The sequence below is a fragment of the Muntiacus reevesi genome, chromosome 18 (assembly GCF_963930625.1).
Source record: "Muntiacus reevesi chromosome 18, mMunRee1.1, whole genome shotgun sequence".
Classification (NCBI taxonomy): domain Eukaryota; kingdom Metazoa; phylum Chordata; class Mammalia; order Artiodactyla; family Cervidae; genus Muntiacus; species Muntiacus reevesi.
The window spans coordinates 60,851,573-60,878,895 of NC_089266.1; the positions used below are offsets into that span (position 1 = coordinate 60,851,573).

The 27,323-nt window shown below is 36.8% G+C and overlaps 1 protein-coding gene and 2 pseudogenes across 1 annotated transcript; 2 read left to right on the forward strand and 1 right to left on the reverse strand.

The window, feature by feature from the left end:
• Positions 1–428: 428 nt before the first annotated feature.
• LOC136150209 (olfactory receptor 5W2-like) lies at positions 429–1,366 on the forward strand (annotated as a pseudogene).
• An 11,666-nt stretch (positions 1,367–13,032) lies between these two features.
• On the forward strand, positions 13,033–13,965 carry LOC136149106 (olfactory receptor 5I1-like). The gene has a single exon (XM_065909048.1). It carries the CDS (start codon positions 13,033–13,035, stop codon positions 13,963–13,965), a length of 933 nt encoding a protein of 310 aa, XP_065765120.1.
• A 6,839-nt stretch (positions 13,966–20,804) lies between these two features.
• LOC136150210 (olfactory receptor 5I1-like) lies at positions 20,805–22,218 on the reverse strand (annotated as a pseudogene).
• Between the last annotated feature and the right edge of the window lie 5,105 nt (positions 22,219–27,323).

The following is a 27,323-nucleotide window of genomic DNA, read 5'->3' on the forward strand; positions in this document are numbered from 1 at the left end:
ATCCAAACACCATTGAAACAAAGCAAAGCAGAGATTTTGTCAGAAGACTTGGGTTACCTGGACCAACTAATTGTGAGAATCTTGCCTTCAATCTGAGGACATAAAGTTCTTAATATTAGATTGAAGTAGCAAAAATGGTCATAAATGCTATACAAATTGATGTGGAAATAGCCTGATTTAGCTTAGATGAATTTGTGCTGCAAACACTACAGATGTATCATTATTATTATCATTTTATCAGTTATATCAAATTGGAAATATTTCCCAAAGGGTCAATTTAACTTCAAGGCATCTTAGCATTATTTATCTCTTCTTCTAATTACTAAAATATATAAACAAATAGCAATTTAGCAATTAAGACCGTGAGATGATATTAACCCTCCACTTCCATTTCCTTTTTCATAACCAGGGATTTTCATGTGTGAGGGATGACTGCTGAGAACTGCACTGTGTTTACTGACTTCATATTCTTAGGACTTTCCAGTAGACAAGATGTGCAGCAGGGGCTTTTCCTGCCCTTCCTGCTGGTTTATGGTGTGACTGCAGTTGCCAATGTCGGGATGATCCTGCTGACCAAGGTGGACCCCAGACTGCACACACCCATATATTATTTCCTGAGCAATCTGTCCTTCTGTAACATCTGCTATTCTTCTACTATCTCTCCCAAGATTCTGGCTGATTTCTTATCTGAGCAAAAAAGGATTCCATATGATGTATGTGCCATCCAGATGTACTTTTTTGGAGCCTTTGCAGATGTGGAATATCTCATGTTGGCTGTCATGGCTTATGACTGTTATATAACCACTTGCAATCCACTTCTTTATACAATTGCCATGTCCAGGGGAATCTGTACCCAGCTTGTGGTATTGCCTACATCATAGGCTTGGTCGATTTGGCAGTCCACACCTGTTGTACATTTCAGTCATTATTCTGCAATTCTAATATCATCAATCACATTTTCTGTGACATCCCACCCTTACTAGTCCTCTTCTCCTCAGATACATCCATCAATGAAATTGTGATATTCACTTTTATTGCCTGTATTGTGGGGACCAGCATTATCACTTTCCTCCTCTCCTACAGTTACATCATAGCAACCATCCTTAGGATGAACTCAACAGAGGCGAGACACAAAGCCATCTCTACATGTGCCTCCCACTTAACTGCTGTGGCTATATTTCATGGCATACTCCTGTTCATGTATTTCAGACCCAGCTCCAGTTACTCCATGGACATAGACAAAACGACCTCTGTCTTTTACACAATTGTCATCCCCATGTTAAACCCACTGATCTACAACTTAAGGAATAAGGATGTAAAAGGTGCCCTAAAAAAAGCAACTAGCACTAAATTATGTTCTGGGTGATACAGTACTTTCATCTGAAAGTATTTAAAGATTCTAAGAGAAGAAGCACAGGAACTTTGACATAGATTCTTATAGTCTTTCTAGTACAGCTTCTGAATATTTTCCACTACTTACACTGTCACCTAAATCAGTTTAGGGAGCAGTCATTACACTAAACTCTCCAAACTAAGGAAGAGTAGTAATAGGATCACTTTTCTGTTTTGCAGAGAGGATTTTTTTACACCTCTTTTTTCTTTTCTTGGAGAAGTCTCAGTGAGATGTCATGCACAGAGCAACCCGTCACCCATGTTAATTTGACTTACCTTCCTAAAGGCTCCTAGTTATTTATTTACTTTATTTTTTTTAAATTTTATTTTATTAGTTGGAGGCCAATTACTTCACAACATTTCAGTGGGTTTTGTCATATACTGACACGAACCAGCCATTGAGTTACACGTATTCCCCATCCCGATCCCCCTCCCACCTCCCTCTCCACCCGACTCCTCTGGGTCCTCCCAGTGCACCAGGCCCGAGCACTCGTCTCATGCATCCCACCTGGGCTAGTGATCTGATTCACCATAGATAATATACATGCTGTTCTTTTGAAACATCCCACCCTCACCTTCTCCCATGGAGTTCAAAAGTCTGTTCTGTACTTCTGTGTTTCTTTTTCTGTTTTGCATATAGGGTTATCGTTACCATCTTTCTAAATTCTGTATATATGTGTTAGTATGCTGTAATGTTCTTTATCTTTCTGGCTTACTTCACTCTGTATAATGGGCTCCAGTTTCATCCATCTCATTAGAACTGATTCAAATGAATTCTTTTTAATGGCTGAGTAATATTCCATGGTGTATATGTACCACAGCTTCCTTATCCATTCATCTGCGGATGGGCATCTAGGCTGCTTCCATGTCCTGGCTATTATAAACAGTGCTGCGATGAACATTGGGGTGCACGTGTCTCTTTCAAATGTGGTTTCCTCGGTGTGTATGCCCAGAAGTGGTATTGCTGGGTCATATGGCAGTTCTATTTCCAGTTTTTTAAGAAATCTCCACACTGTTCTCCATAGTGGCTGTACTAGTTTGCATTCCCACCAACAGTGTAAGAGGGTTCCCTTTTCTCCACACCCTCTCCAGCATTTATTGCTTGTAGACTTTTGGATAGCAGCCATCCTGACTGGCGTGTAATGGTATCTCATTGTGGTTTTGATTTGCATTTCTCTAATAATGAGTGATGTTGAGCATCTTTTCGTGTGTTTGTGAGCCATCTGTATGTCTTCTTTGGAGAAATGTCTGTTTAGTTCTTTGGCCCATTTTTTGATTGGGTCATTTATTTTTCTGGAATTGAGCTTCAGGAGTTGCTTGTATATTTTTGAGATTAATCCTTTGTCTGTTTCTTCATTTGCTATTATTTTCTCCCAATCTGAAGGCTGTCTTTTCACCTTACTTATAGTTTCCTTTGTAGTGCAAAAACTTTTAAGTTTCATTAGGTCCCATTTGTTTATTTTTGCTTTTATTTCCAATATTCTGGGAGGTGGGTCATAGAGGATCCTGCTGAGATTTATGTCAGAGAGTGTTTTGCCTATGTTCTCCTCTAGGAGTTTTATAGTTTCTGGTCTTAGATTTAGATCTTTAATCCATTTTGAGTTTATTTTTGTGTATGGTGTTAGAAAGTGTTCTAGTTTCATTCTTTTACAAGTGGTTGACCAGTTTTCCCAGCACCACTTGTTAAAGTGGTTGTCTTTTTTCCATTGTATATCCTTGCCTCCTTTGTCAAAGATAAGGTGTCCAGAGGTTCGTGGATTTATCTCTGGGCTTTCTATTCTGTTCCATTGATCTATATTTCTGTCTTTGTGCCAGTACCATACTGTCTTGATGACTGTGGCTTTGTAGTAGAGTCTGAAGTCAGGGAGGGTGATTCCTCCAGTTCCATTCTTCTTTCTCAAGATTACTTTGGCTATTCATGGTTTTCTGTATTTCCATACAAATTGTGAAATTATTTGTTCTAGTTCTGTGAAAAATACCGTTGGTAGCTTGATAGGGATTGCATTGAATCTATAGATTGCTTTATTTATTTACTTTAAAAAATAGGCTTAATAATCTTGCTGAGCTGGATAGGAGTGTTAGTGGGTCAACTTAGGTTTATTTTTATCCCTTTCATGTATTTGTATCACCCTAACAAAGCTCCATCATAACACTTAGAAGCAAATAATTTGTAAGTAAGATGGAATGAGAAATCTCTATTCCTTGACCAAATATTCCCTAAAAATTTGGTCCTTCCTGTCTAATTCACTATTGTCTACTCATTTACATTGGTTAGCCTTGGGATGCAATTCACAAATATTTATTGAATAGATTAATGAATTAGCCTGAAAAACTAATAGAAAATTGAACCTTTGTAAATTTATTAAAAAAAAAATCATCATTTCCTTAATTTCATTCTAGTGTGTTCACTTTAGGTGAGATCCATCTGCATTTGTTTTCTTTTGCCTTAAGCAAAAATGAGAATTTGGGATAGGAATTATTTGATGTAGAAATCTGCTCAGTTTCTCTTCATTCTCTTTCAGTTATTATCATCAAACATACCCTGATTTTCTAGAAGTCACTGTAGAGGACTTTGTTAATGAAAACTATTGCCTGCCACATCAGTAAACAAAGGAGGTTGCAATCATGAAGCTGCCATGACACAGCTGCCTGGTCAGTGAGCCCTGAGGCCACTCAGGATGAGAAAGCACAGAATAGGCTTTCTCAAGATAGGCTGGCCCCAGATAGCTAAGATCAGTTCAGTTCAGTTCAGTTCAGTCGCTCAGTCGTGTCCAACTCTTTTTGATCAACTGCAGCATGCCAGGCCTCCCTGTCCATCAGCAACTCCTGTAGCTTACTGAAACTCATGTTCATTGAGTCGGTGATGCCATCTAACTGTCTCATCCTCTGTTGTCCCCTTCTCCTCCCACCTTCAATCTTTCCCAGCATCAGGGTCTTTTCCAATGAGTGAGTACTTTGCATCAGGTGGCCAAAGTATGGGAGTTTCAGCTTCAACATCAGTCCTTCCAGTGAATATTCAGGGATGATTTCCTTTAGAATGGACTGGTTGGATCTCCTTGCAGTCCAAGGGACTCTCAAGATATGTAAGGTGCATGTCAAATGAATAATGTCAGTGAGCCCAAACTGTTGCACCTTCCCATAAACAGAAAAAGTGCTAAATTCTTTAGTTTATTTGTTTTTCTTTTATTAACAATAATATTTTGGTGTTCTGATTATCTTATCTTTTGCTGCAAAGTCTTCTATCTCTCCTGGCTCCCTCTTGCCTCTTCAGAACTTGCCTCTGCAGAACAGTTTCTTAGCACTATCTGAGATGCTGTGTCCCAGGCTTGAAGCCCTCAGAATGTCTGCCAAATACAATTTAACACTCAACTTTTAGCTTGTGCCTTTTTTCAGTGGATAACTTTATCTCCCCAGTGGGTTCATAGCATTACACTAGTTAAATAAAATAAAAATAATAAATAATAACTATATATGACTATATAAATGAATATACATTTATATATATAAATATATAAAAATAAAAAAATAATAAAAGAAATAAATTGAATGTTCTGTTGATGTAATTTAAATTGTAAAGGAAGAGTTGTTAAAATGTATGTCCCTTGTGGTGTGGGGGAGATTCAGGCAGGGGAGAACAAAGTCATATGTATATTAATATCTATGTGTCATGATTTATACAGTCTCTCTATATCACCATGAAATAACTAAATTGGAATAATATTCTGAGTAAAACTGTAATGTTCTGTTTTCCTGGTATCCAATTAGCAATTAATCCAGCTGTAAAAATAAAACTTATTTTTTTTGTAATTAGCCTCCAACTAATAAAGATAAATTAAAAAACAGTTTTAGGTTCTTGGAGATCTTTTTATTTTTTATTGAAATATAGATATCTATAATGCTTTATTAGTTTCAGGTGTACAGCAAAGTGATTTATAGCATTTTTTTTGTATTTGTTTGCTGTTATTTAATCACTAAATCATGTGCGACTCTTTCGTGACCTTATGGACTATAGCCATGTGTCTCTGTCCATGGGATTTCCCAGGCAAGGATACTGGAATGGGCTGCCATTTCCTTCTTCCGGAGATCTTTCTGACCCAGGGATTAAACCAGTGTTTCCTGCTAAGCCTATATATATATACAGGCTTATATATATATGTATGTATATATATATATATATATATATATATATATATATATATATATATATATATATATATATACGTATACTGGTGTGACTAAGGAGGTAAAGACTCTCTACCTGCCAGTGCAGGAGAAAGCAATTAATTAAGCACACACTTGCATTGCTAACACCATTGTCTGCTGTTTAAGACAAAGCATTCGGTTCTCATCACCCTCAGGCTGTCGTTTCCTTCTTCCCCACTGGAAGCCGCACTTGCCAAGCCTATGTCATCACTGATCTGCGTGGACAGAACCCTCTCTGTAGTGTAGTTCCCACTGCCATGGATGAGCTGAGGTTTGGTTTTAAAGACAGGGCACCATCCACTGTACAAGGCTCCCCTCTATCCCATCTGGAGCAATGGGGGCACACTGACTGCTCCTCCAACTCGTCTGAAAAGCAAACACAAAAAGGTTATTCTGTATTTCTTTAAGTGGCTTTACATAAATAATCTGGCCACTCTCTTACCTGAAAATTGTAGGAATTCATGTGAATTTCTCATTCCCTTATAATTTTATTGTGCTTCATTTTACTGTATGTGTGTACCCACTCAGTTGTGTCTGATTCTTTGTGATCCTATGGACTGCAGCCCACCAGGCTCCTCTGTCCATTGGATTCTCCAAGCAAGGATACTGGAGTGGGTTGCCATTTCCTCCTCCAGCGGATCTTCCCAACCCAAGGGTTGAACCCCTGTTTCCTGTGGCTCCTGTATTGGCAAGCAGATTCTTTACCGTTTAACCATCAAGGAGCCAGCCCCCCCCCCCAAAAAAAAAACCACAGACACACACACAGGCATCATTGCTCTAAATCACATTTAAATCCTTCAATATCAATCCATGAACTTTTCAATCTCCATGCAATTTCTTATTTATTTTTTTCCTGTATTGTCTCTCATTCACTATTTTCTGCTTGCCAAATTCTTCATATGGATTCAACTAATCCTTTCTTTCTCTGTTTTGTACCCAGAGTACCAGCTAGCATGCCTACATAGAATAAGTGTTTTTATTGAGTAAAAATTCTCGGTCAATCCTGGCCTTGGACAGCCAAAATTTCACTTGAATGTGATGCACAGATAACACACATTGGAGTCAATGTCATTCATCGTTGACTTTCTACCTGCATGCGGTGAAATGAAATGCCTGCTGTCATATTGATAAACAAGAAATGTCACAGCCATCTGTGATTTCTGGCCTCCAAATGTGACTGAGGGCTCCCAAAACTGAGAGCCAGCTGATGCTGCCACCTCCATAGGTGTTCACTAAGGAGCTCCGGGAATGCAAGCAGCAGCCATCTGCCACATCGGCCACTTCTTAAGGTGAATGGGGAATTAAGGATATGAACAATCAGGAGAGAGAATTTGGCCCCAGATAGCAAGCTCTGGGAGTTGGTGATGGGCAGGGAAGCCTGGCGTGCTGCAGTCCATGGGATCTGGACAGGACTGAGCTACTGAACTGAACTGAGCTGAAGTGTATATGGAAGAATGAATTCAGTGAGCCCAGAGGCTTGCATCTTTCTGTATGCAGAAGAACGATAAACTCCTTAAGTTGATATCTGATTTTCTCTACCTCACAATAATCTCTGATGTTCAGATTCCCTGTCCCCTTTGTTGCAAACTTATATAAAACCTGACTCCCCCTCCTGCCACCTTGAAGCGGTTTTCTCATGACTACTGAGATGCTGCCTCCTGGTCTTAGAGTCCTTAACGTTCCCATCAAGTCCTTAACATTCCCATCAATTTTATGTATATTAATCTACCATTTTGAAAGTCATAATATATTTTTGCTTGAGATGTTCTTAAGAAATAGAAAAACACATTACATCATTTCCTTTGTGTATACCTGACTCCTCGGTAAAACTCTAATTGCTCAGGTAAGTGTTCCCATTGGGATTTGTATATCAGAGTGTGTGATCCTGATATCTGAGATTAGAAAGCTAATCTCAAAAACTCTACCTTCAGGTTGTGACTATGTTATTTTCTAGTTGACAATGTTTACTTAAAAACCTTCTAATTCTCAATGCCTGTATAGGTACATTTGGCTTCATTTCAGTTCGTCCCACTGTTCTGTCACATAGAACTTTTATTAACTGATAAATTGCTTTGAACAGGTTAAATCAAATAATAAGTATCTTCCTCCAGTTTTATGTATAATAATCTACCATTTTGAAAGTCATAATATATTTTTGTGTGAGATATTCTTAAGATCTAGAAAAACACACTACATCATTTCCTTTGTGTTTACTCGACTCCTCAGTAGAAATCTAATTGCTCAGGTAAGTTTTCTCATTGGGATTTGGATATCAGAGTGTGTGATCCTGAGATTTGAGATTACAAAGTTAATCTCAAAAGCTTCAAAGAAACATATAAAAGATCTTGCATCACCCTAAGGAACTTCAGCCTTCCCAAGGAAGGCACAGATTTCTTCTATGAATACGGAAGACCTGCCCAAATGTGCTGTAAAAATTAGACAATAGATCAATTTTCTTTCTAAATATTTAAGTGCTAAAATTGATTTTTCTAGTGAAAAATGAACTGATACTGACAACAGTGTAGAAAGAAGGTGAATGAAATAGATAATAATCTGGTAAGTGATCTTACATTAATCCTAGCCTATTAGAACTTGATGAGAGTTTAAGTGCTTATCTTACTTTTCATTTTTTTGCTAACAGCTCAGTTATGTCTGACTCTTTGAGGCCCCATGGACTATAATCTGCCAGACTCCTTGGTCCATGGGTTTGGCCAGGCAAGAATACTGCTATTTCCTTCTCCAGGGGATCTTCCCAACCTAGAGGTCGAACCTAGGTCTCCTGTATTGCAGGCAGACTTTTCTTCTCTGAGCCACTAGGGAAGCTTACTTATTCATATCAGTGTATGACAAAACCCACTGAAAAATAAAAAATTAAAAAAAAAAAAGAAACTAATGTTTTGAGGATAAACATAATTAGGGTAATACAGGTTTTAAATTCTGAAAATATATCTAACAGAAACAATAGCAGAAACAAAAACCTACTATTTGACACATGATAGTGTTAAAGAATCTGCCTGACAATGCAGAAGACCTGGGTTTGATCTCCGGGTCAGGAAGATCCCCTGGAGAAGAAAATGGCAACCCAATGCAGTATTCTTGCCTGGGAAACTGCAAAGACAGAGAAGCCTGGTGAGCTACAATCCCCGGAGGTCACCAAAGAGTAGGACAAAACTTTGTAACTAAACAACAACAGCAATCCTTAAAACAAAGCTCACCATTACTGGACTATGATTAGGAATCAGAATTAAATATTGTGCAATTATATATTATTTATTTTTTAAGAATGGATGAATTAAATTAAATCAATTAAACCTGAACTGATTTTTATATTATAGTGTTTGTCCTATCTTATGGTAATACATAGATATCAACAACTATCAATACACAGTGAAAAGACTCAGGCAGATAAGAGGGCTGACTTTAAGGGAGAAGAAAAAATAATGTTTAAAATATAATGATCTGATCCATGCCAGCCCCTTGCTCTTGGACCAGAGTCCCAAGCTCTGGTTATGCTATAATCTTATTTTTATATTTCCTAACAATTTTGGGGATTTGATCCACAGTCCTTCCTACTGCTTAGAGTTCTAAGCATTTCTCTGGCTTCATACTGGGCTCTTCTTATAGTCTCTGAAAGATCTCAAAGGGTGTCCTGGGCCACCTGCATCAAAATCATCTAGATTACTTGTGAAAAAAAAAAAAAAAAGATTTTCAGGCTTTTACCTAGATATCCTGATGTCTAGAAAAATTATTAAAATTAAAAGATGCTTGCTCCTTGCAAGGAAAGCTATGACAAACCTAGACAGCATATTAAAAAGCAAAATGATTACTTTGCTGACAAAAATCCATAGTCAAAGTTATAGTTTTTCCAGTACTCATGTAAAGATGTGAGAGTTGGACCATAAAGCATGCTGAGTGCTAAAGAATTGATGCTTTCAAATTGTGGTGCTAAAGAAAACTCTTGAGGGTCCCTTGGACAGCAAAGAGACCAAACCAGTCAATCCTAAAGGAAATCAATCCTGAATATTCATTGAAGGACTGATGCTGAAGCTGAAATTCCAGTACTCTGGCCACCTGATGAGAAGAGCTGACTCATTGGAAAAGACTAAGACACTGGAAAAGACTGAAGGCAAAAGGAGAAGAGGGCGGCATTGGATTAGACGGTTAGATAGTATCACCGACTCAACGGACATGAATCAGAGCAAGCTCAGGGAGATAGTGAGGGACAGGGAAACCTGGCTGCCACAGTCCATGAGCTTGCAGAGACATGACTCAGTGACTAAAAAACAGCAAAAAAGAAATATTATAGAAATGGGAAAGGATGCTGGAATTGAATTACTGAAGATCTCTACCAGTAATTCTCATGTGTTCTAAAGTTTGAAAACCACAGCTATATATTATTTCCATCAAAATATTCGTATGTTTCATGGTTTCAAGAGTTACTTTGCTGTAGTATCTCCCCATGTCCTCTCACCTGAATTAAGTTCTGTACCTCCTTCTAGATGGTACTTCCTCTGGGGTATTTGTCAATTTGACATCAGTTGGAGCATGTATCATTCAGTTAAAACTAAAGAATTGTATATGAGTTATCCTCTTTCATTAATAAATCAAATTAATCACCATCTCTAAAAAATAAATAAAAGATAATGATATTACTCAACCATTAAAAATAATGAAATAATGCCATTTGCAGAAGCATGGACCTAGACAGTGTCATGCTGAGTGAAGTAATTCAGACAGAGAAGGAGAAATATCATATGGCATCCTTTTTATGCAGAATTGAAAAAGAATTAATACAAATGAACTTATAAAAAACAGAAAGAGATGCACAGACTTAGAGAATGAACTTATGGTTACCAGTGGAAAAGAGTAGCGGGAAGGAGAATGGGACTTGGGGATGAACATGTACACACTGCTGTATTTAAAATGGATTATCAGCAAGGACCTACTGTATAGCACTGGGAACTCTGTGTAATGTTATATGGCTGCCTGGATGAGAGGAGAGTTTGAGGGGGAATGGATACTTGCATGTGTATGTTTGAGTCCTTCTCTGTTCACCTAAAACTATCACTACATTGTTTGTCAATCAGATATACCTCAATACAGAACAAAAATTTAAAGAAATTAAAATAAAAGGAAAAAAGAAAAAGTGACTAAGGACTTCCCTGGCAGGTGAGCACATTGAGTTTTGGGGAAATAACTATATTATTTACAGTAATCTTCCAAGCTCCACCATTTCTAACATTTCAGTTTCTGGAAAGGTAGTGTTTATTGAAGAATGTCCAGTGTACAGAATGTCCAAACTCAGGACCTGTCCTTTGATTGCAAAGTTATGCAGTCCTGGACTGTTCACTGGATTGAAATCATCAGTTCCTTCTCAATAAAACTGAGAGATGATCAGCCCTGTTTAAAGAACTGTGAGACTTAAATTAGATGAGAAGCTTTACTTTGAAAATTATAAGATTTAGATGTATTAATGTCAGATACACACATTTACCCAGAATTTACCTAATCCACCTAGAAACAGAACAGATGCAGAAAAATAGGTGCTGAGCAATGCAGAATCTACAATTATTATTTTGTCTGTAGTTCATTTTCTGTACCCCAAAAAATAGCTTCACAGATAGTTGTATTGTGCTTATTAACTCTAAATGTATACATGGTTTTAATATGACATTTAGTTTTGTTAAGAACTTGGAAAAAATTAAGGATAGGGTGGGAAGTTAAGATTTTGGTAATGTGCTTAGATTATGTTCTGAGACAGAACATATGAGATGAAAATGAAACTGTATTCAAATCTGAAGTTATTTAAATACTGAGTTTGTAGGAACCACGAATAATGTGAATTGTTAAAGAAAAAATGTATTTGTGTATATAACATATATGCACACATATTTAACTTATCTTTAACTTTTGTAGGCAGGAGACAGTGAGGTACAGGGAAGCCTGGCATGCTACAGTCCATGGAGTCCTCAAGAATCAGACACTACTTAGTGACTAAACAACAATAACAGTGCATATAGCATGCATAGGCATCAAAGATTTTGCTTACTTTATTCAATATGTAACATTTATAAAATGCACACAACATAACTCTAAGAGCCACAATATTATAAATAAGGAATTCACAAATAAACTGACAAATAGGTGTAAAGCTGGATTTTTGCCATCAGCAGAGAGAGAAATCAATTATCTCTATCCTAGGCAAAATGTGCCTCTCTATAGACAAGTGTCACTTGAATTGCTATGGGTTATCTACAATTTACAGAGCTGTGGACTAAAGCAATGGAAAGGAAATGCAGAGATAATATAGAGAAGTGGGTAGGTGAGCATTTTGTAACGTAACATCATTCATCATTTTAATCAAAGGGGCCAGCCAATATTCCTAAATATTATTGTATTGCCTAGATGAACTTAATAAATATGCAAGCCTTTGGATTTCTCTAGTTGTATTTCATAGCCTGGATTTCAGATAACATAAAGTAGATATATGGAATTCCTCTGAATTACTATATTGCCCACTTTAGAACTGTGAATGAACAAGATGGTGAAGATATTGAGCCTAAAAGGAAATTTAACATGATTTGAAGAGGAAGGCACTGTCCTTTTCATTTATAGGTGATGAAGCTGAAATACTGTGATTACTTGGCCTTCAGAAGACTTTATAACTGCTAAGTGGCAGAGTTAGGATTTAGTTATTTACAGAACTAATTCTGAATCTTACCTCCTTCTATTTCATCAGTGGATTTCAAGAAACTTTAACTAGTTTCTTTAGTCCTCAGAGGCAAATTCTCAGCTCAGGTGAGAAATAAAGAACTTCTACTCCTCTACATGTATAAGGCTTCAGCTGAAACAGAAATGTTACCTATTTGCAGTGTAAATAAAAACACCACAAAGAGAAAGAGAGACTAGTTACTCAGTTTGCTATGTAGCAATGAAACTAACCTCAATCACTTGACCTTGGTGACAGATGAGAGAGTTGATGACATCAAAGAATTCAGAGTTCACCCACTGGTTTGATGGGGTCTCATTTAATGAAATATATATATATAATATGAAATAAAAGTGTAAATGATCAATTCAATTAAATTATCTCAGGGAATTCTCTGGCCATCCAGTGTTTAGGACTCTGTGCTTTCAGTATAGAGTAGATGGGTTTCATTGCTCATAGGGAACTAAGGTCCTGCAAGCTACATGTCTCTGCCAAACATTAAAAACTAAAGTAATTAACTAATTTTAAAAAAGGTATTTCAGTTGAAAAACTATGCTTATACTAAACTTACTTTACTTATGTCTAAGTGTTATGAGGGTGCCCAAGTGTATTTAGAATTACTATTCTAACTACTTTAATTATTTTTATTTGTGGCTACTCTTCAGGTTATTATCTACATCCCCATCTGTACCCTCCTGAAATTCCAACCTTCAGGAACCCTGTCAAGAATGGAGATGGAGAACAGCACTGTGAAGACACACTTCTTTCTCTTGGGATTCAGTGACCACCCAGAACTGCAGAGTGTTCTTTTTGCTGTGTTTTTGTCTATCTACTCTGTTACTCTGATTGGCAACCTTGGGATGATTTTATTAATCACAGCCAGTCCCCCTTTGCACACCCCTATGTACTTTTTTCTCCGCATCTTGTCTTTCATAGACACCTGTTACTCTTCAGTCATTGCCCCCAAGTTACTTGTGGACCTAGTTTCTGATAAGAAGACCATTTCTTACAATGGCTGTGTTGCACAGTTGTATTTCTTCTGCTGGTTGGTGGACACAGAATCTTTTCTCTTGACCGTCATGGCTTATGACCGGTACATAGCCATCTGTAACCCCCTGCTTTACACCGTTATTATGTCCAAGAGGATTTGCTGCCAGCTTGCAATTGGAGCATTTTTAGGGGGTACCATGAGCTCAGTGATTCACACCACTAACACTTTTCACCTGTCTTTCTGCTCCAGTGAAATTAACCATTTCTTTTGTGACATCTCCCCTCTCTTCTCTCTGTCCTGCACTGACACCTACATCCATGACGTTGTACTGGTGGTCTTCGCTAGTTTAGTGGAAGCTCTCTGCCTTCTAACAGTTCTCCTCTCTTATATCCCCATCATAGCAGCCATTCTTAAAACAGGGTCTGCTGATGGAAGAAAAAAAGGATTCTCCACTTGTGCTTCTCATCTGACCATAATCTCTATTTACCATGGTACCCTGATCTTCATTTATTTGCGTCCCAGTGCTGGCCATTCGCTGGATATTGATAAAGTGACCTCTGTGTTCTATACATTGATTATACCTATGCTGAATCCCCTGATTTACAGTCTAAGGAACAAAGATGTGAAAAATGCTTTTAGAAAAATGATTAGCAGGAAATTTCTTTCTTAAGAAAGGATGAAACTGAGGCTGACAACTTTTCTACCTTGTTTGTTGACCTTTATTTTTATTGACCTTTAATTTTAACTAATGGACAAGTCAGTTTATTATGGGTGTTCCCTGATTCTACAGGCAATAAAGCCTCAACTGCAAAATTGGACCAGAGGCTAATGTTAGAGTCAGGTCCTGTTACATATGTCTAATTCTTTGTCATTTCAAGGTTGACTTTTTTTTTTTTCCATACTCATTCATTGTTGGTAGAAATTTAAATTAGTATACTTTATGGAAGATAATTTGCTAATATTTGAATGAAATATAATATTCATATAGAATTTGAAAATTAAATATGCAAGTATCATTTAAACCAGTAATTCTGCATCTTCAATTGAACCTGAAAATGTTTACCACTTTCAAAATATTCATTGCATCAGAGCTTATAATCAGTCCAGTTCAGTTGTGTATAGTCATTTGTTCAGCTGTGTACTACTATTTGGAACTCCATGAGCTGCAGCACGCCAGGCTTCCCTGTCCATCACCAACTCCTGGAGCTTACTCAGACTCGTGTCCATTGAGTCAATGATGCCATCCAACCATCTCATCCTCTGACATCCCCTTCTTCTCCCACCTACAATCTTTCCCAGCATGAGGGGCAAGCTATTGAAAATAATCTAAATATCTACCAATAGGAAATAGGCTAAATGAAATAAATTTGAACTTTTATATTTTTTCCTCAGGAGTAGGTTTACCCTTCATATAATATTCTATATTTCATATTCTTACACTTTGTCTCTCATTTTGTTATTACAATTATACTCATTATTGGATAAGCTTTTGATCATATATTGCAGCACCCTTTTGTGAAAATTTATAAATGAAATTCACTGAGCTTCTTTGTTAATTAATTTGATTTCCATGGCAGTATGTGTAGATGATAGAGACTTCTCTGAGGCTCAATGATAGAGAACCCACTTGCCAAGTGCAAGAGACACAGGTTTGCTCTCTGGGTCAGAAAGAGCCCTTCAAGGAGGAAATGGTCACCTATTCCTGTATTCTTACCTGTGAAATCTCATGGACAGAGGAGCTTGGCTACAGCCTATGAGGTCAAAGAGTCATAGAAGACTTAGTGACTAAATAACAACAACCATATACAGATTGAAGCTTAACTGTCAAAATCATACTCATGGTAAAAAGACTTTCTCAAAAAAAGAAAAAAAAAGAAAGAAAGAAAAGAAAAGAAAGAAAAAGCCTCCCTCAAATATTAAATCCTACATGACTTTTTTCCCCCTGCCATCCCCTTCAATTATGATGGTAACTTATATTCTAAACATCACTAAATTTTATAATAATGTCATTTGTCTCTGTAGTTATACCCCTGTATTGAATTTCACTTCAGTTCAGTCGCTCAGTCCTGTCCGACTCTTTGCGACCCCATGAACTGCGACACGCCAGTCCTCCCTGTCCATCACCAACTCCTGGAGTCCACCCAAATCCATGTCCATTGAGTCGGTGAGGCCATCCAACCATCTCATCCTCTGTCTCCTCCTGCCATCAATCTTTCTCAGCCTCAGGGTCTTCTCAAATGAGTCATTTCTTCACATCAGGTGTCCAAAGTATTGGAGTTTCAGCTTCAGCATCAGTCCTTTCAAAGAATATTAAGGAGTGATTTCCTTTAGTATTGACTGGTTGGGTCTTCTTGAAGTCCAAGGGACTCTCAAGAGTGTTCTGCAACACCACAGCTCAAAAGCATCAACTCTTCAGCGTTCAGCTTTCTTTACAGTCCAACTTTCACACCCATACCTGACTACTTTAAAAATCATACCTTTGACTAGATGGATCTTTGTTGGCAAAGTAATGTCTCTGCTCTTTAATATGCCATCTAGGTTGGTCATAGCTTTTCTTCCAAGTAGCAAGCATCTTTTAGTTTCATGGCTGCAGTCATCATCTACAGTGATTTTGGAGCCTCCAAAAATAAAGTCAGCCATTATTTCCACTGTTTTCCCATCTATTTTCCATGAAGTGATGAGACCAGATGTCATGATCTTAGTTTTCTGAATGTTGAGTTTTACGCCAACTTTTTCACTCTCCTCTTTCACTTTCATCAAGAGGCTCTGTAGTTCTTAATTTTCTGCCCTAAGGATGGTATCATCTGGGTATCTGAGGTTATTAATATCTCTCCTGGCAATCTTAATTCTGGCTTGTGCTTCATCCAGCTCAACATTTCTCATGATGTACTCTGCATATAAGTTAAATAAGCAAGGTGTCAATATACAGCCTTGATGTACTCCTTTTCTTATTTGGAACCAGTCTGTTTTTCCATGTCTGCTTCTAACTGTTGCTTCTTGACCTGTATACAGATTTCTAAGGAGGCAGGTAAGATGGTCTGCTATTGAATTTATTCATTATTTTTATTATTAATATTTGAACTCTTGCCTCTTTATCACATTATCTTCTCTAGTGTATATAATGAGCAAAATTTTATGAAATAAAATTAATTTTACTAGTAAGACTTTCCCAGCTGTCCAGTGGTTAAGACTCTGCATTTTCACTGCAGAAGGTTCAGGTTCAATCCCTGGTTGGGAATTAAGATCCCAAAAGCCATGAGACACAGTAACAACAACAACAAAAAAATTAGTTTTAATACTGACCATTTAAAATTCAGATTATATGTGCAAAATAGGCAGCAACTCTTTCTTTCTCTTGCACTTTTTGGCTCATTCTTCAGAAGGGCACCATACTACCCACATGCCTATTTAAAGATATTGTCAAATATGGTGAGTTAAAAAAAAAATAATAATGCAGGCTGCAAATATCAAATTCATCAAAGTCTGGCTTGTGAAATATTTTCTCAAAATATAGAGTCTGAAATCCCTTGACTGGTAAGCAGTTAACATTTCTAAGGAAGGACATCTTCTGAGGGCCAGAGATGAGAACTAAAGCAGATGGATGGTGAGATGATAGTCTGAGTGACTGCTGAGGCATGGCCAGTAAAGAGAGTGTGGATGGAGAGTCTAAAGTCAGTGATAAACCCTAAGACAGTTGAGCAGTGTGAGAGAGGATGAATTAGAGAGGAACATCTTCTGACAATAAAAATGTGTACTGGGTTATAAATCCAATTCCACTCACGACAGTGGAGAAACTAACTTTACAAGAAGAGTTTTGTCTGCAGAAATCAGCAGTGAGGTAGGACTTGTGACATCTGAAAATTAGCCCATTAAGGTATTTTTCAGACATTTGGCCAAGATTAAAAATGGTGTGGCCAGTATGGCTCACTGTGAAGAAATCTCTGCTCAGCTCTAGCAGAAAGGAAGGCAGGGTCAAGAGAAGCTGGTCCTTAGGGTTCTGGGCAGAGAACTCCAGACATGAGCTGTGGCTGAGATATGCAACTAGAATCTCTAAGACTGGCATGTGTGCATGCTATGTCACTTAAGTCGTGTCTGGCTCTTTGCGACCCCCATGGACTGTAGCTGCCAGGGTCCTCTGTCCATGGGATTCTCCAGGCAAGAATACTGGTGAGGGTTGACATTCACTTCTCCAGTGGATTGTCCGAGCCCAGTGAGCTGACTCTAACGTGAAAGATGAATCCTGCAGACTCCATCTTGTGACCTTATGTGATAAACTACATCATCTTTTCTTTCAGTACCAGAATTTAGTCCCTGATGAGGAGTTAGTTGGCTAAGGTCACAGAGCTAACAAGTGAAAGGTAGTATACAGATTTGAACTCAGGTCTACTCACTTAAAATCTTGTTATTACCTTAAACTCTCTTCCATCTTCATCATTTTCTTTAAATAAACATAAATCAAAAATGAACAAACAAAAACAACCCAGGTTTCCTGATCATCTATAAACACTATTAAATCAAAACTTTGAAAAAATAAAGATACAAAAGGGATTTTTATTTTTTATTTTATTTTTCTAATTGCATATATTCTTTATTTTTTTAATTAATTTATTTTTTTTATTAGTTGGGGGCTAATTACTTCACTATACAGAGTGAAGTAAACTAGAAAGATAAAGAACATTACAGCATACTAACACATATATATGGAATTTAGAAAGATGGTAACGATAACCCTATATGCAAAACAGAAAAAGAGACACAGAAGTACAGAACAGACTTTTGAACTCTGTGGGAGAAGGTGAGGGTGGGATGTTTTGAAAGAACAGCATGTATATTATCTATGGTGAAACAGATCACCAGCCCAGGTGGGATTTTTTATTTTTAAATTACATATATATTTGAAAAATAGTCAGTGAAGCTAATTTTACATGATATGAATGGACTTCGTTTTTATAATGATCAGACATGCCCAACTGGTTGCAACTCCATAGGCTCTTCTGTCCATGGAATTTTCCAGGCAAGACTACTAGGGTGGGGTGCCATTCCACATTCCAGGGAACCTTCCCAACCCAGGGATTGAACTCACACCTCTTTCGTCTCCTGCACTGGCAGGCTGATTCTTTGCCACTGGCACCGAAACAGGAAACCAGGTTCTGTTCGTGGAGCCGAGGAAGGGACTCCACAAACTAGCAAACACTCACACAGGCAAAGTTTATTTTAAAAGATAGAGATTCAAAGCCCTTAGCATAGACACCGACGGGGGGGGGGGGGGGGGTGGTGGTGGTGAAGAACCCCAAAAAGGTGGGGATTACAACAGTTTTATATATTTACTAGTATTGATCTATATATTTTTGGTTGACTTATAACTTTAATATGTATCATTTTTGACCAGTTAAGCTTCACAACATCCAGTTTGTCATTATTAAGGCTGTCCCGGATCCCCAAGTTTCTGTTTTCCCAGACATTGTGACACTGTTCCTTGACACTTTCTTAAGACCCCAGGCCATTATTTAGGGGCTAGACATATATGTTTAGGAGCTAATTGTTTACCTGGAGCTTTTCTCCTTGATAGACTAGATATCAGTTCATGATTGTATTGTCCTGGATCTGAATGTTTTATGACTTACCAGACCAGGGAGGCATTCCTCTGAATGCCTGGAAATTGGAAAAAGGACTGAGATGCTTACTTGAGAAGAAAAAAAAAAATTGTAACTAAAAAAAAAAAAAAAAAAAAAGAAAGAAATTGAGGTCTCAAAGTCTTACACCATCTAGAAATTTCTGCCTCAGCACCACCTGAGAAGCCTAATTTTTGCAGATATAAGTATTTTCACATGTTCTTAATAAATTTCATTGGGTTGTGAAGAGTTTAGACAGTGATTGAGAGTTTCTGATATGTGGTATATTCTATGAACTAAAAATAATTTGAAATCATGAGAGAATATATTGAAGAAACAATAAAATATTTTTGTCTAACATTCCAATTTATATGAGAATTCTAATTCAAATAATCTGCTGAAAATTCCAAGTTTTTAAATATGTTGTTTCCTTCAAATGATGTCTTGATTATAAAATCATCAGGACCACAGGGATATTGGACATCCGTGAGCAGGACCTGTGACCTGAATACGAATCTGCACGAGCAATTGCTCTCTGCTCCTAGAATTAAAAAAAGCGGCTTCATGTTCCTTTCATGGCCACAACCTATGATAAAATGAATGCTTCTGAGAGCTTTAAATTGTGTTATGTTTTCACAACTGGATTAATTGCTAATTGAATACAGGCAGAATAGAATACACAATTAATTAAGCTTTTGGTAAATATTTCAGGGATTAACTAGCATAAAATAATTTAGCACTACACAATTGTGATAACCACTGTTAAAATTTTGTTTAGAATATTATTCCAATTTATTTCATACTTTCATAGAAAACATAATCACTATATATAGCATGCTAATATAACTAATACTTTGTTCCTCCCCTGCAAAGGGAACTATATTTGTGTTAATGTGATTTAACATGTATGATTTATGATTTAAACTATATTATGGGGCCTTTCAGTTTATTTATTTATTTTCATTTTTAACTAGTGTAATGCTATGAACCCAGTGGGGAGATGGAGTCCTCTTTGGTAACCTTTGGAGGATCAGGTGATGTTTGCTGACATAATTAAGGCAGAATGAAGAGGAATTAAGGCAGAATGAAGAGGAATTAAGGCAGAATGAAGAGTTTTACAACAAATAATTCCTGTCTCTGACTCTCATTTCTGTATAGGGCAAAAGAAAACATATTCAAATAGATTTCACCTAAAGTGAACATGGTAGGGTAAAAATCAAAGAAAAGAGCAATTTGTTTGATCATATTACAAAGGTTCAATTTTATATTGATTGTCCTGGCTACACTCATTCATTTGTTGTTCAAGAAGTATTTTTGAATTGAATTTTCAGGTCAAACACTCTTAGTGGCATAGTAGAAAAAATGGTGAGCAGGATAGTAAGTGCCATGCTTTTATGGAATATTTAGACCTGGAGGGAGGTTTCTCATATATTCTTATTTATTTATTTACTACTTACTTCTATGTGTTATGATGGAATAAGTACAGGGTGATGCAAGTACATAAAAAGGGTGCAAACAAAACTAATCTGACACAGTAAAAGTCTCTCCTGACTGAGTAAGTCTGTTAAGCTTACTGTTTTTTGTTTTTTGTTTTTGTTTTAATGGAGCCTTTAGGGAAGTAAGTTTAACTGACTTGGATAGAGCAGTTGCTCTTCTCGTGATACCTCAGTAGGGCCTCCCAGGAACAAAGAAAAGAGATGTAAAAAGAAAAAAAAGAAAGATCTTTTGTGCAAAACAGCAAAGAGACCCTATTGCTACTCTTCCTTAGTTTGGAGAGAAGATTAAGATCATTAAGGCCTGCTCCTTATACTCAATTTAGGCACAATTGAAAATAATGGGAAACATTCAGAAGGTTGTACTGGTGAGTTATAGGAACTTATATCAAAGTACTAGAGCTTCAACTCGTAGAATCTTTAAAGATTAAAGAAGAAAGGTTAAGAAACAGGGTAGAAAACTTGTCAGCATCAGTTTCATCCTTTCTTAAGAAAGAAATTCTTTGGCCCATTTTTTGATTGGGTCATTTAGTTTTCTGGAATTGAGCTGCAGGAGTTGCTTGTATATTTTTGAGATCAATCCTTTGTCTGTTGCTTCCTTTGCTATTATTTTCTCCCATTCTGAAGTATGTCTTTTCACCTTGCTTATAGTTTCCTTTGTTGTGCAAAAGCTTTTAAGTTTAATTAGGTCCCATTTGTTTATCTTTGCTTTTATTTCCAATATTCTTGGAGATGGGTCATAGAGGATCCTGCTGTGATTTATGTCAGAGAGTGTTTTGCCTATGTTCTCCTCTAGGAGTTTTATAGTTCAAAAACCACTACAATATTGTAAAGCAATTAGCCTCCAACTAATAAAAATAAATGGAAAAAAAATAAAAGAAAGAAATTTTCTGCTAATCATTTTCCTGAAGGCATTTTTTACATCTTTGTTCCTAAGGTTGTAAATTAAGAGATTTAACATAGGTACAATCAATGTATAGAACACTGAGGTCACTTTCTCAATAGCAATTGAATAGCCAGTGCCAGTGCACAAATAAGTGAAGATCAGGGTACAATGGTAGACAGAGACCATGGTCAGATGGGATGCACAAGTGGAGAATTCTTTTCTTCTTCCCTCCGCAGGACCTGTTTTAAGAATGACTACTATGATGAGGACATAAATGAGAAGAACTGTCAGAGGGCAGAGAGCTTCCACTAAACTATCGAAGACCACCAGTACAACGTCTTGGATGTAAGTGTCAGTGCAGGACAGAGAGAAGAGAGGTGAGTATCACAAAAGAAATGGTTAATTTCATTGGAGCAGAAAGACAGCTGAAATATATTTGTGGTGTGGACGATTGTACTCATGGTGCCTCCCAGAAATACTTCAATTGCAAGCTGGCAGCAAATCCTCTTGGACATAATAGCAGTGTAAAGCAGGGGGTTGCAGATGGCTATATACCAGTCATAAGCCATAACAGCCAAGAGAAAAACTTCTGTGTCCACCAACCAGCAGAAGAAATATAACTGTGCAGCGCAGCCATTGTAAGAAAAGGTCTTCTTATCAGAAACTAGGTCCACAAGTAATTTGGGGGCAATGACTGAAGAGCAGCAGACATCTACGAAAGAAAAGATGTGGAGTAAAAAGTACATAGGAGTGTGCAATTAGGGGCTGCCTGTGATTAATAAAATCACCCCAAGGTTCCCCATGACAGTAACAGAGTAGATGGACAGAAAAACAGCACAAAGAACACTCTGCAGTTCTGGGTGGTCACTGAATCCCAAGAGAAAGAAGTGTGTCTTCATAGCACTGTTGTCCACCTCCATTCTCTGCAGTGTTTCTGGAGGTCGGAATTTTGACAGGGTACTGATGGGGATGTTGATAATAACCTGAAGAGTCACAAAGAAATAAATATGAAAATGGCTAAAGTAATTAGAACGTTAATTCTAAATCCACTTGGGCATCCTGGTAACCCCTAGGCATATGAACAGTAAGCACAGAAAATGTACATATTTCCAGTTGAACTGATAAGTTACCACTTCTATTCCTTAAAGCTATCATTTTCCACATTAAATGACACAACATCAAACCAATGGGTGAGCTCTAACCTCTGAACCTCTTTCATTTACTCTCTCATCTTTCACCAATGTGAATGATCATGGTTAACCATATTGCATATAGCAAACTCTGAGTAACTCACATCTGTTCCACTTTGCAGTGTTATTTCACTTGCACAACAAATTAAAGTATTTCTGTTTCAGTCGAAACCTTGACTAGGTAGAGGAGTCAAAGTACTTAATCTCTCATACATTGAGATGTGACTTTGCTTCTGAGGAACAAAGGGACTTCTAAGAGTTGTTTGTAAAGCAGAAAGAGAAAATATTCAGAATTTAGTTATATAAGTAGCTGAATCCTAACTCTACCACTCAGCAGTTGCAATTCTTTAGGCCAGCCAGGTAATCACTAAGTTTAAGTTTCATCATCATTAGTGAGATATTAGTGTGCCTGTCTCACCAAATTTTATGTTACATGAGTTTTCTTCTACAGTTAAATATCTTTAGCATCTCATTGATTCACTGTTCTAAAGTTGGCAGCATATTAATAGTAATTAGTACATTCATTTTTTAATTTTTTTTTAAATTATAAGCCAAGTTATGGAATCCAATTAGAGAAATCTTCATACTTGGACAATTATTGAATTCATCCATGCAATATAATGATAGTATTCAGGAATGTTTCCATGCATAATGAATAATTGTAACAGATGTTTAAAAAGGGTCACCTTCCCACTTCTCTTAATGATGCATTCTCTTGTTGTTGCACTAGTCTATAGCTCTGTAAACTGTGACTAACCCAGAGAAATGCACATGATATTTGTCTATAGACAGGTACATTTTTTTTCCCCAGCATACAGAAACTGATTTGCTCTGCAGTGGAAAAGGCAGTTTTGCATCATTTATCGGTTTATTTGTGAATTCCTGATTTATAATATTGTGATTCTTTAAATTATCTTTTGTAGCATTTATAGCATCTTGATGAATGAAATAAGCAAAATCGTTTACATATGCCCATTTTATGTAAGTATAAAGTTCGTATGTATGTCATATATATATATATAGTGAAAGTGAAAATCACTCAGTCATGTCCAACTCTTTGCAACCCCATGAACTGTACAGTTCATGGAATTCTCCAGGTCAGAATACTGGAATGGGTAGCCATTCCTTCTCCAGGGGATCTTTCCAACCCAGGGATTGAGCCCAGATCTCTTGCATTACAGGTGGATTCTTTATTAGCTGAGCCGCCACATAAGCCCATATATATACATATGGTATGTGTATCATAGATAATTTATATATATATATATATATATATATATATATATATATATATATATATATATACATGATACTTATATAATTCTTTGTTAACAAACTATGTAACACATAGCTGCTACAAATTCAACATTTGCATAACTTCGGATTTGAAAATATTTTCATTTTATATACTCTATCTCAGATTATGATCTAACCACACCACTAAAATCTTATGTTCCAATTTTTTCTCAATTTGTTCCAAATTTTTTGATAAAACTGAGTGTTTTTAAAATTTTTCATACATTTAGAATTAATAGGCATAATGCAACTATTTGCCAAGCTATTCTTTGGGTATAGAACATGAACTACGGATACAATAATGACAGGATTCTGGATTACTTAATGTCTATTTTTCTATATTTGTTCTGTTCTTAGCTAAATTAGCGACTTCCGAGGTCCAGTGAGTGGTAAAGAATCTACCTGCTGATGGAAGAGATAAAGGAGATACATTAGAGTAAATGTGAAAATCTGGCATAGATACATTGCCATCTTATAATTTTCAAAGTACTTTCTCATCTAACTTAATTCTCACAGTTCTTTAAATTATGCTGATCACCTCTATTGAAAAGGAACTGATGATTTCCACCCAGTTAAGGATCCAGGATTGCATAACTTTGCAATCAAAGAGCCAGGGCCAGAGTTTGGACCTTCTGGATCACTAGGCACTCTTCAATAAATACTACCTACAGATATGGAAATGTTAGAGACGGCGGTACTTAAAAGATTAGCGTAACCAAGATAGTCATTGCCCAGAACTCAATGAGCTGAATTGGATATAGGGATATTAGTTTAAAGCTAGCATACATCTTAATTTAGAGTTTGTGCTCAAATAGGAAGATTTACATCCTTTGATGCAATAACACAGAATATATTTTGTGGTGGTTGAAACATGGATTCCTTTTTCCACTAAGCAAAAGTTTAAGCAAAGAAGGAAAGCATCACTGATCTACTAGTTAATTCATTACAATTCTCCTTTTCTGAAATATAGAAAAGGCTTCCTTCTTAGAAAATACTAACTATCCTTGAATGATACCCCATCTGTTTTGTTCTGCAAACATAGAGAAGAGATTGTTTATTGACTAAGGAGTAGAGCAATTGCCACTCTCTGAAGGCAAGCAAAAGATACAATTATATGTTTTCTGAGACATTCTTTCTTTTACAATAATGAAAAATGACTATTCAAAAGTAGACATCAAATAAAGAGACTCATCTTTAGGGACAATGCTTAAATAAGCTTGAGGCCTTGGCCATGAGAAACAAACACTTCTTTGCTGAAGTTGTTTTTCTACCAAATCTTGTATTTCTATTCACAAATGTACAGGACTTGAAGAAAAAACTTATACAAAGAATATTAATTGCAATAATATGTCAAGTTTATTGCACATTTCAAGACTGAAAGAAAACTTCAGTTCAGTTCAGTTCAGTTCATTTCAGTTGCTCAGTCGTGTCCAACTCTTTGTGACCCCATGAATCGCAGCACACCAGGCCTCCCTGTCCATCACCACCTCTTGGAGTTTACTCAAGCTTATGTCCATTGAATCCATGATGTAATCCAGCCATCTCATCCTCTGCCGTTCCCTTCTCCTCCTGCTCTCAATCTTTTCCAGCATCACGGTCTTTTCCAATGAGTCAACTCTTTGCATGAGGTGGCCAAAGTATTGGAATTTCAGCTTCAGCATCAGTCCTTCCAATGAACACCCAGGATAGATCTCCTTTAGGATGGACTGGTTGGATGTCCTTGCAGTCCAAGGGACTTTCAGGAGTCTTCTCCAACACCATATCTCAAAAGCCTCAACTCTTCAATCCTCAGCTGTCTTCACAGTCCAACTCTCACATCCATACATGACCACTGGAAAAACCGTAGCCTTGAGTAGACGGACATTTGTTGGCAAAGTAATGTCTCTGTTTTTTAATATGCTTTCTAGGTTGGTCATAACTTACCCTCCAAGGAGTAAATGTCTTTTAATGTCATTGCTGCAATCACCATCTGCAGTGATTTTTGATCCCAGAAAAATAAAGTCAGCCACTGTTTCCACTGTTTCCCCATCTATTTACCATGAAGTGATGGAACCAGATGCCATGATCTTAGTTTTCTGAATGTTGATTTTTAAGTCAATTTTTTCACTCTCCTCTTTCACTTTCATCAAGAAGCTTTTCAGTCCCTCTTCAATTTCTGCTATAAGGGTGGTGTCATCTGCCTATCTGGTATTATTAATATTTCTCCCAGCAATCTTGATTCCAGCTTGTGTTTCTTCCAGCCCAGCGTTTCTCATGATGTACACTGCATATAAGTTAAATAAGCAGGGTGACAATATACAGCTTTGACATACTCCTTTTCCTATTTGGAACCAGTCTGTTGTCCCATGTCCAGTTCTAATTCTTGCTTCCTGACCTGCATACAGGTTTCTCAAGAGGCAGGTCAGGTGGTCTGGTATTCCCATCTCTTTCAGGATTTTCCACAGTTTATTGTGATCCACACAGTCAAAGGCTTTGGCATAGTCAATAAAGCAGAAATAGATGTTTAGATTGTACATAAAAATTAGAGCTATTTTTAAGCAACGTTCAAGTCCCAGGAAAGCTATTAGCTCTCAATTTTTACAACAAATCTACTCAATTGTGTGAAAACCTTCTAGAGAGTCCTGATAAGGAGAACTGAGATATAGGCTTGATCAAGCTTCTATGTGAAGTAATAATATATGTATAATGATTAGTAAGTTATAGAAAGGGAACACAAAACATACAAGTATAAAGTACCTTTGTTTTTGTTCTCAGTATTTTAAGAAGCAAGCTAATTTTCCTAAGCCTCATGTAAATTCTTTCATCCTCTCTACTGAAACTTTTTTCCAAAGTATATTAGAATTGTATCCACAATGTATGCAAAATTTCATTTCTTCAAGCACCTAACAAGATATCTTGTATGCATATGACATAAAAGAGTAGCTTAATATATGTTTAAATCATTGGCTCTTGACCATTATGTTCTTTACTCCCAAGTAAAACTTATGACATTCTCTTTTGTTTCTCTTAAAAAATTTGGCTGTATTTCAAGGCCAAGAAAAAGAAGTATGATATCCGCAAATGATTTTGTACAATCTCTCCCCACCAAACGTATTATGATATTAACTAACATCACTGGGTCCGGAGCTTCCTGAAAGTGAAACTATATATTTCCCTGTCATCTATTTCACCAAATTTAATGTATAAAATTGGTCACTTATTTAATGACCTGTTAGTCATCTGGGAAAAAAAGGAATAACAGAACTAGAGTTTACTGCACATATGCAATATGCTTGATCTATTATTTTGTTTTATTTACAAATTTATGAACAAAATCATATTGAATTGGTTTTATAGATAAAAACTGAGTCAGGTTAATCCATCTTCTCTGACTTATTCAGTCAGAACTAGGTATAGTCTCTTGATCTAAAACTCATAATCTTTCCATTGCAAACAGGTTTTGTTTTACAAATCTAAAGTGATTTTTTAAATGAATTTTTGACACATAATTCATTCAAAATCAGAAAAGTGTTGTCTAATAACCAAAGCAAATATTTAGCAGTTACATGCCC

Coding starts and splice junctions, on each gene's coding strand:
- LOC136149106 (XM_065909048.1), top strand. CDS start 13,033: ATGGAGATGGAGAACAGCACTGTGAAGACACACTTCTTTCTCTTGGGA.